General features: G+C 44.6%; 3 protein-coding genes across 9 annotated transcripts; all 3 read left to right on the forward strand.

Annotated features, from left to right (window-relative positions):
* The first annotated feature begins 523 nt into the window (after positions 1-523).
* cnr2 (cannabinoid receptor 2) lies at positions 524-4,816 on the forward strand. The gene is made up of 4 exons (XM_037274066.1): positions 524-910; positions 2,158-2,218; positions 2,290-2,380; positions 2,517-4,816. Exons 1-4 carry the CDS (start codon positions 750-752, stop codon positions 3,569-3,571), a joined length of 1,368 nt encoding a protein of 455 aa, XP_037129961.1. The 5' UTR covers positions 524-749; the 3' UTR covers positions 3,572-4,816.
* Positions 4,817-5,106: 290 nt separating this feature from the next.
* Positions 5,107-9,510, forward strand: akirin1 (akirin 1). The gene is made up of 5 exons (XM_037274069.1): positions 5,107-5,483; positions 8,185-8,331; positions 8,504-8,632; positions 8,736-8,807; positions 8,941-9,510. The coding sequence occupies exons 1-5, from the start codon at positions 5,276-5,278 to the stop codon at positions 8,949-8,951; spliced, it is 567 nt and encodes a 188-aa protein (XP_037129964.1). The 5' UTR covers positions 5,107-5,275; the 3' UTR covers positions 8,952-9,510.
* A 600-nt stretch (positions 9,511-10,110) lies between these two features.
* rhbdl2 (rhomboid, veinlet-like 2 (Drosophila)) lies at positions 10,111-13,811 on the forward strand. Of its 7 annotated transcripts, none has more exons than XM_037273649.1 (9): positions 10,111-10,285; positions 10,511-10,679; positions 11,076-11,317; positions 11,933-12,081; positions 12,272-12,384; positions 12,453-12,553; positions 12,894-12,954; positions 13,039-13,100; positions 13,516-13,811. In XM_037273649.1, coding segments are annotated over exons 2-9 (912 nt in total). In that variant the 5' UTR covers positions 10,111-10,285; positions 10,511-10,678; the 3' UTR covers positions 13,699-13,811. The 7 variants fall into 7 exon arrangements, with proteins under 7 accessions (XP_037129544.1, XP_037129543.1, XP_037129549.1 ...); XM_037273648.1 differs by lacking the exon at positions 10,111-10,285 and adding an exon at positions 10,290-10,409; XM_037273654.1 differs by lacking the exon at positions 10,111-10,285 and adding an exon at positions 10,290-10,328 and having other exon boundaries at positions 11,073-11,317.
* The last annotated feature ends 27 nt before the right edge of the window (positions 13,812-13,838 follow it).

The raw sequence follows: 13,838 nt of genomic DNA on the forward strand, positions 1-13,838 counted from the left end.
AAAGCCTAAGTGGTTTGCGTCACTAGAATTATTTTCTTGTTACGCCGGTTTCATTGCCAATGAGTGACCACAATTCACCTGCTGCCAGAAACCTATTGCCAGTCACGACGACAAAGGTGGAGCTGCACTGTGTTTGTCCGTGGAACCAATGCGATTAGCGAGCAGGGCTTTTATTTCTGACTAGCTTCTTGACCTTCACTTAAACGGGTGCGCCAACTTGTTCCACTGTTCTTCCTCATTCCAAATGTTTCATATGGAAAGTAATACAAGTCCTGCTGCAGTATTACTTTACGTGTTTCAACATGGTTTGGAAAAATGCCTGAAGGCGTCGTAATATATTCCAGCCCAGAAGTTGATGACGATACCGTCTTAAAGTATGTCAAGAAATACCACACAACTGCTTAGGGAGTTAATTGACCGGAGTAGCGTTAACGGCGCAAATTGGTGTCATTTCACATTGAGACCTGTTTTGTTCTCAATGTTTTGCGCATTAAGCTCGAAAAACACAGACTTTTTTTAACATTTTTGAAAATATCTGTAATAACTACTTTATTAAACCAGCCATTGTGCTTCCACTGCAAGGAAAACAAAGTGAATTTATATGCTGTGATGTTCCCTACCGCCGTCTAGTGGTGGGGGTCTGAAGTGCACTTGTATCTCAATGCCGGGTTTTACAGGATCTCCAAGTGAAATGATTGCCTCTTTTCTTCAATTTTTCCTATAATAGTGAAATGAAACGTTCCATTTAGATGACCGGGCAACAGACCACACTCAGGCTGATGCTTCCTTGTATTATTTCATCCTCTCATCATCATCATCATCATCCCTCCCTCTCGCTCTGTCCAATTGGTCTTATTTGCTCTCCTCTTGTGCTCACATCACTAAAAGTGGCGAGCGCAAACAGCAACAGGTAAGCAACCTGCCGTGAGCTTCTTCACATGTCAATTTTGAAATATGCTAATGCAAGCTGTCATATTGTTGGGCAATACTTTGGGGAATCGTCATGATTTGTGATGATGAATTTCTGCTGAACTTGGTGCATGTGGAATAAGTGACTCAACGTCACATTTCAGTTGTGAAAAAGGGGATGTGCTATGTATTTGTTTAAGTGATTAATAGAAAAAGAGGAAAATCAACTTTCCCAAATGATAGCACTTCTTCATTCGACAGTTTGTTTTCACAATCATCGTAATTTTAAAATGATATTACATGTATATGTATTATATACATGTACATGTATCATATAACAATGGATTTTGATTGATAGCATGACTTTATATTTAAGTGTATTTTAGAGATTTCTAATTCACGCTAGTTTGATAGTTTAGGAGTATTTACATGTTGTATTTGAATGTGTAATATGAACATTATAGGCTACTTGAATCATCATACTTTATTCTTTTCATTAAGGTGGCTATTTAATCATGTTATTGAGAATACATCGTTTGGTATAATCTATACAATTATATTTTCATGTTAGATGTTTCGTGTGTATATTTTGACATGTTTTATTTGATGCTTTATATATCAAACTGTTACCTAATAGTGTAAATATTTAGTATAAACAATGGTAAGTTACAGTATCTTAAGGCCTCTCTTGACAACAGGTAGCTTGTACTAGAATGGATTTATTGTTCCTAAAAATTTGACTCTAATGGTCCACCCCCATTAATGGCTCCATTATTTAATACCTCAGCCCAATCCTCTTACATTACTTCAATCTATTGATTGCATATAGGGGAAAGGATTCATAAAAGCTGACCGACCTTCACTTTCTGATTACAAGTCCGCTACCTCATGTGTCCACCAGGGGGCGGTGCATCGTGCATCCTCATTGTCAGGAAATTAACTGGAGCCTTTTGAAAAATAGTCCAAAAAGTGAGTTTGGTGATAAATGTATTTATTTTTTGTGCTGTATATCAACTGAAGACAAGTTTTACAAATACATTCACGCCGATCTCTCGTCTTTATGGCCGACATGTTCGAGGCCGTAATGATCATTACATTTGTTTGCTTTGAGCTCCAAATGACTTTCCACTTTCCCTTAAAAATGTCAATGTTCCCTCTTAGCTCGAAGTTCAATATTGACAGAGAGGACTCGTAATTACATTTTGTGCTTATTATTGTTGCTGTTTTTGCCCCTCCCTCCCTTGGCAGGAAACGTCTGCCCTTAATTGGTGTTGGAGTGGAAAAGGTTGTGCTGGTTGGCGCCCATGAGGTTTGACATTTAGCTCATTGTATATGACAGTCACAATGTGATTACGTATAACATATTTTATTGTCGTCAAGGCGCTACAAAACCGAAGGGCTAAAATGGAGGAACTGGAGAATCCTTCTTTAGTGCTCACCCAAGTCAAAGAAAACACGTCTGCTTCAACGGGTAAGGGAAGATGCTTGAGTGGGTGATCTTTGACTCAAGTGACACGAAGCAAAACAAGGATCTATGCGTTTGGTATGCCTCATCAATAGATACGATGCGCTTCTCGGTTTTAGACGATCTGAAGGTTTTCTCCCAGTCAACAGGTCCTGCGAGAACCTGGAATTCTACATGGTCCTAATCGCGGCAGAGAAGACGGCCATCGGCTCCATCTGTTTCCTAGCCGGGCCCATCACGCTGCTGGAGAACGCCGTCATCCTTGGATTGATCGCCGCCACGAGCTCGCTGCGCCAGCGTCCCTCCTACATCTTCATCGGCAATCTGGCGCTGGCCGACGTCTTTGCCAGCTGCTTCTTCACCACCAGCTTCCTGGACTTCCACCTGTTCCGCCGCTGCGACGGCCCTACCGCTTACCTCTTCAAGCTGGGCGGAGTCACCATGGCCTTCACCAACTCGGTGGGCAGCCTGCTGCTGACCGCCCTGGACCGCTACCTATGCATCCACCGGCCGGCCGGCTACAAGGCACTGCTGACTCACCGTCGAGCTCTACTGGGGTTACTCGCCCTCTGGAGCGCCACTATCTTCATCTCGACGCTGCTGTTGATGGGCTGGACGTGCCCCACTGGATTGGCATCGCCGTGCTCCCACCTCTTCCCCTACATCAGTCGGGGCTACCTGGCCTGCTGGACCAGCTTCATCCTGGTCCTCCTGGTGCTCATCCTGGGTGCTTACGTCCTGATCCTGTGGAAAGCCCACCGCCACGAGGCCTCCTTAAGCAACCTCCAGGGGGCGGTGGGGGCAGGCCACGCCCGCATGAGGATGGATATCCGGCTGGCGCGCACCTTCGGCCTGATCCTGCTCACCCTGGTGGGCTGCTGGCTCCCAGCGCTCTCCTTCATGCTGGCCGACGTGGCTGTGGAACTGAGCCGCACCCAGCAGCGGGCCTTCGCCTTCTGCAGCACCCTGTGTCTCCTCAACTCGGCCGTCAACCCCCTACTCTATGCCCTGCGCTGCCGGGAGCTCAGACTGGCCCTGCTGCACCAAGTTAAGGTCCTCAGCCAGGCCGCTCCGTGTAAGAAGGCCACTGCGGGGGATTCAGACCAAAGAGCACCATCAATGGAGAACTGTACCACACAGGAACTACCCGGAAGCTCTCAATTTTGCTCAGTATTGGAACTAACAGACAGGCAGTAGCAACTGGATATTAGGACACTAAAACGCAGGGCTCGGTAGTAGTTCTCAAGGAATAAAAAAAAAAGAGATCCAAAGTCAAACGCTGCTTGCGGCGTAAGGGTCACAATCTTAAGTGGCTAACGTTAGCTTAAGCTGAACTAATGAATTTAGAAATGTGAGGGGGGGAAAAAAAAAATCCAGCTTCATACTGAGAGAAACAGAGTAGATTCTCAGGTAGTTCAGTGTCTTCTGGCTCACAATGAGATTTTGGTGGTGCCGAAATGGAGCAGATTGAACCCCAGCGAGTTTCACTGTGATTAAGTGTTATATTGTCATGTATGACTTTGTAATTGTCGTGGAGTACAATGTTTTGTTTTCTAGGTATGTGATGACATGAGGATATGCTTGTGTGTGTGATGTATGGCCCTATAAGAGCTTGGGGGTGTGGTGTGTGTATTTTAGGCAGGGGCAGTTACACTAACTGCAAGTGAAGGCCACAAAGGCTCCTATGCAGAGGGGGATTTAAATGGGGCACATGCCAGAAGAAAAGACTGCTGGGGGTGGAGGGTGGGGGCAATACACCACTAGAGCATTCTTTTGTTTTGAATAAAGGGGGGGGGGGGCTACTGCTAAACGCTCCCATTGACACTGATGTGGGAAGCACCATAAATTACTGGATTTAACCCCCTCGCATCTAATCATTAAAACTATACTGCTGTTTGATTTAAAATATCGAAACGGTCTCGCCGGACGGACCTTAGCTTCTGCTGCTTCATCACTCCTGCCCAGAAGCTCAGAGGGAAGATGGCTTTTTTGGGTCACTGGTCACATTAGACAAAAACCCTCGCTGTGTGTTTTTTTTTTTTTTGAACCCGTCCATTTTCATTTGATGACTCAACATAGCATGAGAATATTTTAGTGTCACGTTGGCTGTTTTTATTGTATTGATTATTCTTGTGTTTAGATGTTTATGTACAACACTTTCAGGGCGATGATTTTAAGGTGCTCAATAAATCAAATTGAGGATAATATTGAGAATTAAAAAAAATAAACCATTGTGTTCATAACCATTCCTCTCCCTTCTCTACACAAATTTAGTCCATGTACTTGCTAGCGATTAACAGGTGAAATGGTTGTTTTCGCAAGTCATATCCACGGTGAAATGACGTTGGCGAGCTTGTTAGAGGGTGCTGACTTAAAAGGCGTCATTTTGACTAACCCTAAGGTGAAAAATACACAATTAGACGATGGCTCAAAGAATTAAGTTTGACGTTCAGCTTTTGTTAGCTTACGTTTACCTGAACACCAGAGACTTTAGTTGGAGTTCAACTCAAACCATTACTCTAACCGCAGGGGAGGGTCCGTAACAACACGTTATGAAAACAGAGTTAGAAGTCATAACATGTTTATTTTTTAAAATGGGTTAATAAGAATGTCTAGAAAAACGTATGACTCAAATATACCGGTGAATAAGAAAGGACAACAAGCAAGAAGTCGCTACATTACGACAACACCCCGCTCTCTGTTGCTCATTGGTACGCTCTGCCATTGTGACGTTTGAAAAATTCAGTAAGCTCAGTCGGTTCTTGGCCCTCAGAGAGAAAAAGCCGTTGTCGTGGGAAGGAAGATAGACGCCTCGAAGCCCGGAAAAGAACGGCCGGCACCGGCATCAACACTCACTGAATTTCCTTTCTATAGGCTTGACGTCCCATTTTTCCGCCGAAGATGGCCTGCGGGGCGACGCTAAAGCGCTCGATGGAGTTTGAGGCCCTCCTCAGCCCCCAGTCTCCCAAGCGGAGACGGTGCAACCCCCTACCGGGGACACCCGGCACTCCGTCCCCGCAAAGATGCAACAACCTCCGCACCGCCGGCGACGGCCCGACGCACTCCATGTCGCCGCAAAGCGTGGCGGGCGAAAACAGACTCACGCCAGGTACGATTTAACATGACCTGATTGCTGTTTTTGTTGCCTTTACTGGGGTGGGTGTCATGGGGAGGAGGGGATTTGGGTGGAGTGGTTAGCTTGAATGGGGGTTGGAAGCTAGCGCTTAGCTCGCTAGGCTAACATCCGAGAGGGGAATGTCGTCGTTGAGTTGTTGCTGATTAATGACTTCTATTTCCTCACGTTTTCATTTAAATGCACCATTAATGGCATCCACTGTACAACACGTAACCACGAAATCGAATGTGAATTCATTTTGTTGGCCTTCAATGTTGAAATCGAAGTTGTAAATTTCACTTATTAATGTGGAGGGACGTCACGTCTTCCTTCCGTAGCCGTGATGTCTACCTCATGTGTCGTCATATAAGATGTTGCAAAATGACAGGGAAAGGTTGAACAAATGATAGCAGGCTAATAGGATTGCAGGCTGCTAATTAGGAGCTGGCACAATCATCTTGGATTGAGGTGGTGGTTGGGTGGCGGGGTTTCCATTATTCCTTTCCTCCTGAGGGTGGGAGGGCATTGTTCATTTCCTTGATGCCTTTGCCTCACTCCTCTCTGATAAACTGAGGTGCAGAAGCAGGAATTAAAGCTGCAAAAGAGATTCTGCATCATCACCGCAGCAAACCCTTGAAATGCTCGACCAACTTTGATGCCATGCTTAACCTATGCTTGTCACTTAATTCAGCGTTGTCCGTTTGTCCAGGGTAATGATTTCCAACCACATTAGCATGCTGCAAGGAATGATCGGTTTACCATGGACAAGATTCTTAATACTGCCGTTTTGGTCTTTTGGTGACACCTGGGAGCTAAAAAAATGAAAGGAAGTCAGGAGTTTGGTTCTAGAGCATCAATTACACATGGAATTTGGGTATTTGTGGTCCCATTGCCTGTGAATAGCTGCCGTCAATTGTATAGTGAAATCTGAAACCCAAAATTCTAACTGTCGGCAACATTAAACCTTTAACCGCGCAACCGAACATTTGAATATTGTTACTAGACAACAGATGTAAAAAAAAACGATGACGCCTAAAGATGATTGAGTCTCCTGGTCTCTTCACGAGACCGAATGCATGCCCCTTTGTCACTTGATCAACCTATCAGCCATTTTGTACTACATAACCTTCTCCTGTGGCGCTGTAGCAATAAAAAGCCAAAGAAAGGGCCATATGGTTTATTTCGACCTGCCAGACCAGGAACCTTGTTGAGCACGTGCATGAAGGCCGACACAGGGAGTGGTACTTATCGATTACGCAGCATGCTCATCGAGCTTGATGGAACGCACACGCACACACGCGCAGCTGTTTTCTGACAAATACATCACGTACTTCTGCTCAGTCACAACTGTGTTATTCCGGTTTGACATTTTGTTTCTCTCCCTGGAAACGTTCACTTGAAGTTCATGCAAATGGCCTCTTCCTCATTTTACAAAATGGTTGACTTCATTTGATAAAATAGCTAGACTTGGTACAGTACGTCGCTTAGCTGTTAAAAACATCAGTGCTCTAGTGCACTTTAATCTGATGCTGAAATTTCCTCGTTTCCTGTAAACTCACAGTGGCCTTCAGCTACTAGCATCATGCCAACGCCAAGTGATGAAAAGACAAGACTACACAAGAGACACCAGCCAACAAACAGCACAATTTTCACGTGCTAGAAAAACAAACTCCTCTTGTATTGCACATTTTCCAATGCAGAAGTTTCCTGGAACGCTCACAGTAGCATGTGGCCCCTAGCATTATGCTAATGTTTAGCTTGAAAACGACCAGTGAGGGTGATGCGGGGTGGGAACAAAACAAAACAGTGTTCCATTTTCCCTTTTCTTTTGAACGGAGACATGTCCCAGTTTCCTGGAATGCAGCATTGCTTCAATGCAGTGCAGGCCCTGAAGCAAATGGTCGCCTTTTGTTGATCTACTGTAACTTGAACTGAGCCATCATAGGCTTCAGCGCTCCCCCACACACACACGCTGGTTTTTCTCACAGCCCAGCCACTCGAGTCCAATCTATGTGCTGGATCTCGTGTCTGCTTCATTGTTTGGTCAGCGTCTGAGCCTTTGAGCTCGCTCTGGATTTTTCGCCATGTTTCTCCCTCCCCGAACTCCCGGAAGGAAGTGTCTGTGATTGATTGCTCAGCCTGGCCCATTGTTACCGAGCAAAACCCCAGAGTTGAGTCGGTACTACTGATGAGGACGTAGGCAAATATGCGCGGGGACATCTTTGAACAATCGTCGCTGGCCACGTGACTTCTAGCGGTACACGTTGCTTCCACGAATGCTTCCCTTGCTTGTCAGCAGCTGATGGGCAGCTTTGGACCCTCCACCCAAGATAAATGAGAGTTTGCTGTTGCCTTTTCTGTTTGGCTAATTCACTTGAGCCTGCTAAATTGAAAGGTTCTACTCTGTGATCCAGCCAGTGAAATGGCCACTTTCCAGAGGGGCTTTAGATGCGGTGTTCACATTTGCTTATCAGCTGGTTTGTTTTCACAGGAGCTTTTGTTAAACTTTGAACCTTTAACGATAAATGTGAAGCATCGCACGATTACTACTGCGGCTGTTGTGAAATGCGTTACGTAGGTAATTAGCATGCTAGCAGTGGTTTGCACATCAAAAAGTTGATAATGACCAAAATGCTCCAAGTCATCATCAGTAATGCGTGCTCGAATTGATATGTTGTTGTTTGTCGTTCTACAGAGCAGATCTTCAAAAACCTGCGCCAGGAGTACAGCCGGATCCAGAGGAGGCGGCAGCTGGAGGGTGCCTTCAACCAGACGGAGGCATGTGGACACTCTGACGTCCCCAGCCCCTCTTCATCCCTGCACGCCCCCTGCTCCCCACCAGGTAGCTGAAGACCAGCACTTGTGCTGATTGGAGGAAATTGCTAGCTTGCGCACGACTCGCAGCCATTGGTTGAATTTGTGGGAAACGTTTGTGAATTTGAAACTAATTATATTTCAAAAATGTCCTTTCGTTTTTAAAAAAAACACACAAAAAATCTTTTTTGGGTTGTCAGGCGCCTCGAGACGGGACCAGCCCTCGTTCACGCTGAAGCAGGTGAGCTACCTGTGCGAGCGCTTGCTCAAAGACCATGAGGAGAAGATCCGCGAGGAGTATGAACAGATCCTCAACACAAAACTTTCAGGTAAGTGTAACAATTACATTCTCTATGCTATGGAAATCAGATGGACTCCCGTGATTGGTCGATCGAAATGAACCCATTTGATCATTTGGGCTTTTCTCCACAGAACAATATGAATCCTTTGTGAAATTCACGCAAGATCAGATCATGCGAAGATACGGCGCCCGGCCTGCTAGTTGTAAGAATACCAACTTATATTTGTGAAACATCTTTTTGTGTTTAGGATTTATTTTAAATGTTTTATTGGACTTTTTAGTTTGATGAAAATAGTCTTCAAAGATGCCTACGCACTGCCCTTGGCTTCTTTTCAGATGTCTCTTGAATGCGCCACCACGAGTTCCAAGCTTCTTCCTTCGCACACAAGATGGCTGCTCTTCTAAGGCCCTCTACCACTTGATTTTTATTTATTTTTTTTAACCCCACCACCAACACACGCGCACACACACACACACATGCAGACACACACATGCACACAGACAAACAGTGCCATGGTTTAAGTTAAAACTGTTCCCGCTGGCCAAAAAGCTCGACGAAATCTTGAGAAGATGACCTTTGTCCTGTTGCCCCCGCCCTCCCGCCTGTTGTTTGTCTTTAATTTTTTTTTTTTTTTAGTTTCTCATCACTGCTCTTGCTGTCTCTCTCTACCTGAAAATGTGGACTGAAGCCGATCCCCGTTGTCCAATCTCTGGCCTGGCGCTGTAGACTACAAAGCTTATTCTTCTTGGCTCATGTGATAGAAGCTCTTTGGAGTGAGCAGCTGTATTTAACGCCTCTCATGTCGTCCCTCCTTGCTCACTCTTTCTCTGTCAACATGAGACTGTGCTTTTTTTCCTCCCTTTTGAAAAAAAAAATAAAAGTTCTGCAAATAAAATTTGCCAGTTGGATTCTGTCTTGATTTCTAACAATTTTCTATATTTTACATTGTATGTTTCAAATGCGGGAGGCTCGGGTGACAGTTTGATTCCACCTCCGGCCCTCCCTTTGTGGAGTTTGTATGTTCTCCCCGTGACTGTGTGGGTTTTCTCCGGGCACTCTGGTTTCCTCCCACATCCCAACAACGTGCTTGGTAGGCCGATTGTGCACTCCAAATTGCCCCTAGGTGCGAGTGCGGTTGGTTGTTCTTCTGTGTGCCCTGCGATTCGCTGGCATCCGGTTCAGGGTGTCCCCCGCCTATTGCCCGATGACTGCTGGGATAGGTTCAAGCACGCCCGTGGCCCCCGTGGGGACAAGCGGTACAGAAAATGGATGGATGGATGGATGGAATGCAGTTGAGTACAGAGTGAATGATTCAAAATTCCAAACTTTTATTAAAACAGTACGTTCATTATTACTTTTCAAGTTAAGTACGGTTTCTGATGAGAGTCCAGTAGTTTACTCAAAAATACAGTATAATATTTGCTTTAAACAGGAGTGTGACATTATACGGACTTGAGCGCCTCTGTGTGGTATACTAACGTAATAACACCTCACTTGTGCTGAATAGACTGTACTACGTCCATAAAAATCAGGCTGGATTCACATGACCCCAGTACCGGTGGCCTTAATCATTTACTGCTTATATTTTTTAAATTTGTTATGAATGTTAGGGCAAATCAAGCTTAGCCGTCTCGTTCTAGTTTACGGGCGTGGCATGCAGGGAGAGGCGGGAGCTAACAGGTAGGTAGACTCAGGTAGCTAACAGAAGCTGACAGGTAAGCAGGTAAGCTAGCCGCCCTCCTCCTCCTCCTCCTCTTGGACAACTCGGAACTCTGCAGTAAGACGGTCAAATATTCCGAATTACGTGCGTCTTTGTTTGTTTAGTCGCTGGGAAGAAGGAAGGGGAAAAAGCTCAGGGGACTATAATTATCTTCAAGCCATTTTTCTCCCCTCCTCCTCTTCCAGTTTTCATTCGAGACGAGAGACGACGACGCCGGCTAGCAACAGAGGCTGCACACAAATGAAACAAATCTAAAAACTGCCGAAACTAAACAACGGACGAGCTGCCCCTCATCGATCCTAACCAAGCACCGGGTCGACAGTGTTTTTGGCTCGCCTCCCGGTCAAGTTTGAAGTGAGTTTGCATACTTAAATTACGCTCCTTTCTGCCGCTTAATATATTTAGAGTTGTGATCGTGTTTGTTGTTGGCTTAATAACGCAAAGATGAGCGGCATGATCTGTGTGTGTGGGGGGGGGGGGGGAAACCAGTTAGTTCCGTGCATGCTTGATCTGCCTTGAGGAGGGAGCGCAATGACATTTAACTGGACATTTGATTAGGTACACTCCCTGAGTTTAAACCAGTGTTTCCAAGAGTTTATTTAGCCAAGGCCCACTTTTTATATTTAAAAAAATAAACGAATTCAATTATCACCATTTATATCAACTGCACATACAGTTGAAAATATAAATAAATAATTTTGTGCAATGTCAGATTGGTTGTGTGTCACGTATGTTTTTCCGCCGCAGCAGTGGCGATGGGCGATGTGGACCTGGAGCAACAGGAGCCGTTCCCCGTGGAGCGGGAAGAGCAGAAACAGGACTCCCAGGCCAGAGATGATCTCCCAGACGGGAGGCGGAAGTTGGGATACTGCGAGAAGTTCCAGCAGAGCATCTCTAGGTGGATGCTTCCAGAAGACTCCCGCAGCACCTACCTGCAGAGGGCCAACTGCTGCCCACCGCCCATCTTCATCATCATCATCAGTGTTGTAGAGGTATGACATCCGCTTGGGTCATCTTGAATAAACATTTTGGACTTCAAGCATCACTTCCTTCCTTTTTTGTGGTTCATGATTCATCACATGAGCTCAAAGGAGAATAGGAACATCCCAAAAAAACATGTCCACTTGAAAGACTTGCAATGCGTAAATCTTTTGCGGGATGGTGAACGCTTTAAATATAAATCTCGTGACATCATACTGTGGCAACACCCAGTTGAAGGCACCAATCAATTCGTGTTCAAGCTAAAAACTAAGTATGACAAAAAAGTCAGAATTACGGGAGTAATGAGTAAGGGTGGTCATTTATGGGGAAGTCATAATCTGAAGAGGAGAATGCACAAAGAAATTTAATAATGAATAGGCTATTGGAGAAAATGAATGAAGGAGTGAAAATAATTTGACGTGAAACAAAGTTATAGACAAAAATAAAATCTAAAGAATAAAGGATTAATCCAAAAAGTGTCAGACTCTGGTATAGTCGGATTTTTAATGATTATTGCAGATGTTAGTCAGTGCAGGAAGTAGCAGTGATAAACCCCAACCCCTCAAAATAAACAAATCCATAATAAAAATAATGGTCACAGTGAATTTAACGCATTTTGTCTCCAGCTGTGCATGTTCATCTACTACGCCGTGTGGAAGCCTCAGAAGCAGTGGGTGACTTTGGATGAAGGCATCTGGAACAGCCGCCTCACCTACCGGGCCGAGTACAGGCAGGAAGCGTGGCGCTTTCTCTCCTACATGTTTGTCCACGCTGGGTGAGTGCGGCCTAACGTCCGTGGGAAAGACAAAGAAAACAAACGCCACATGTTTTCATGATCGCATTACAAGCTGCTTTAGCTTTGAAGTCTCACATTCGACCACCTCAACTGCACTAAAATGCCTCACATAGCTTTAGGATAAGGAAAAGTTAGTTCAAACTACTAACGGTGCCTGAATTCCATCAAGTGTGGAGCACATCGTGGGCAACTTGTTCATGCAACTGCTGCTGGGCATCCCCTTGGAGCTGGTCCACAAAGGCTTTGAAGTGGGAATGGTTTACATGGCCGGAGTCTTGGCAGGTGAGGAGCGCTCTCGACGGGAACGTTCAAAGATCATTTTTAACACGTTTGCATTGTCTTACATCCAGGCTCACTGGCGAGCTCCATCTTTGATCCTCTCAGTGCCCTGGTGGGGGCTTCCGGGGGGGTCTACGCCCTCATTGGAGGCTACTTTATGAATGCTGTGGTGGTGAGGCTCCTTATGTACTACATGATACCGTTGTAATTGTTTACAAGCACAAAGTAATAATTTTGTTAAGCAAAAACAAATCGCAATTGTTAAAAAATGAAGTTACAATTGTGATTTATTTTGACATTACAGGAAGAGACAAAAATTGAACAAAGAAAGTTGTAATTGTACCCTAATACGTTATTGTGATGAAATAAGGTTTAATTTTCTCAGACTGAGTTTGTAATAATTCAAGAAAAAAACTAGTTGTAAAGTTGCAATATAAGACAAATAATATTTAAAAAATCATTTTCAGGAGTCAAATTGTATATAATAAATTTTTTTACTTTTCGTGTTGCAGAATTTCCGAGAGATGATCCCGCTGCTCGGTGTGTTTCGCATCCTTGTCATCGTGCTGATTGGTAGGCAGACATCTTTTATTTTAATTGACACTTTTTCAAAAAAAAATTCTATTCAACTATTGAGATGTATGCTATATGTTGCAGTGGGCGTGGACTTTGGCTTCGCCTTCTACAGAAGATTTGCCGGCGACGAGGGAGGTATGAAGGTACGTGCGCCTGCTTGCTGTGTCCTCGCTAGAAATCCAACTTGCTTGCCTCCAGCGTGCCACATAAGATCAGGAGGTGCTTCATTTGCTTTTTCTCGTAGTCCATCAGCCGATCGTGTTATAACTTGCTTCTTGCTTCTTGTAGCTTCAAACCCTGCCACAAAAATAGCAAACTTTACTTAAAGTAAAGTAACTTGCTGACTCAGTAACGAACCAACCTATCTACTAATAACATGCCTGTCCACTATCTGACTAAAAATAAACTAGTAACCAACTAACTAGGTAGCTATCCCAGAAACAACAACTGTTCTAACCGGTAACTAGGCTACTAAGTAGGTAACTAACTAATGCTTCAATGATTTCTTGTAAAAGGCGCGTAAGAGAAGTTTAACCCAGAATTTCCTGTGATGGCCAGGTGTCGTTCGTGGCTCATTTTGCGGGCATCGTTGCGGGCATGACTGTGGGCTACGTGTTCTTTAGCGATTACAACAAGAAGCTGCTGAAGGACCCTCGCTTCTGGATGTGTATCGTGGCCTACCTGGTCTTCTTCCTCTTTGCCGTGATCTTCAACATTTTTATTTCGCCTGCACCGTCCTAGCATAGCCATTCAATATTTGTTAGTTTCAGTTTTCGCCTATAGTTCTGCAAAGTTTTTACATTGTATTTTATTGTCATTTAATGCATGTCATATTAAAAACATGTCCGTTTTCAGTTTGTCTATGTTGTTATGACTATTTT

This window comes from Syngnathus acus, chromosome 16 (assembly GCF_901709675.1).
Source record: "Syngnathus acus chromosome 16, fSynAcu1.2, whole genome shotgun sequence".
NCBI classification, from domain to species: domain Eukaryota; kingdom Metazoa; phylum Chordata; class Actinopteri; order Syngnathiformes; family Syngnathidae; genus Syngnathus; species Syngnathus acus.

What these genes read in the sequence shown, in the direction of transcription:
- cnr2 (XM_037274066.1), top strand. Translation starts at nt 750, where the DNA reads ATGACCGGGCAACAGACCACACTCAGGCTGATGCTTCCTTGTATTATT. An exon ending in TGCTGGTTGGCGCCCATGAG is followed by an intron (nt 2,219 to 2,289) that starts GTTTGACATTTA and finishes ATTGTCGTCAAG; the next exon opens with GCGCTACAAAACCGAAGGGC. An exon ending in AAACACGTCTGCTTCAACGG is followed by an intron (nt 2,381 to 2,516) that starts GTAAGGGAAGAT and finishes GTTTTCTCCCAG; the next exon opens with TCAACAGGTCCTGCGAGAAC.
- akirin1 (XM_037274069.1), top strand. Translation starts at nt 5,276, where the DNA reads ATGGCCTGCGGGGCGACGCTAAAGCGCTCGATGGAGTTTGAGGCCCTC. An exon ending in CGAAAACAGACTCACGCCAG is followed by an intron (nt 5,484 to 8,184) that starts GTACGATTTAAC and finishes GTCGTTCTACAG; the next exon opens with AGCAGATCTTCAAAAACCTG. An exon ending in CGCCCCCTGCTCCCCACCAG is followed by an intron (nt 8,332 to 8,503) that starts GTAGCTGAAGAC and finishes TTGGGTTGTCAG; the next exon opens with GCGCCTCGAGACGGGACCAG.
- rhbdl2 (XM_037273649.1), top strand. An exon ending in TCATCATCAGTGTTGTAGAG is followed by an intron (nt 11,318 to 11,932) that starts GTATGACATCCG and finishes TTTTGTCTCCAG; the next exon opens with CTGTGCATGTTCATCTACTA. An exon ending in CATGGCCGGAGTCTTGGCAG is followed by an intron (nt 12,385 to 12,452) that starts GTGAGGAGCGCT and finishes TCTTACATCCAG; the next exon opens with GCTCACTGGCGAGCTCCATC.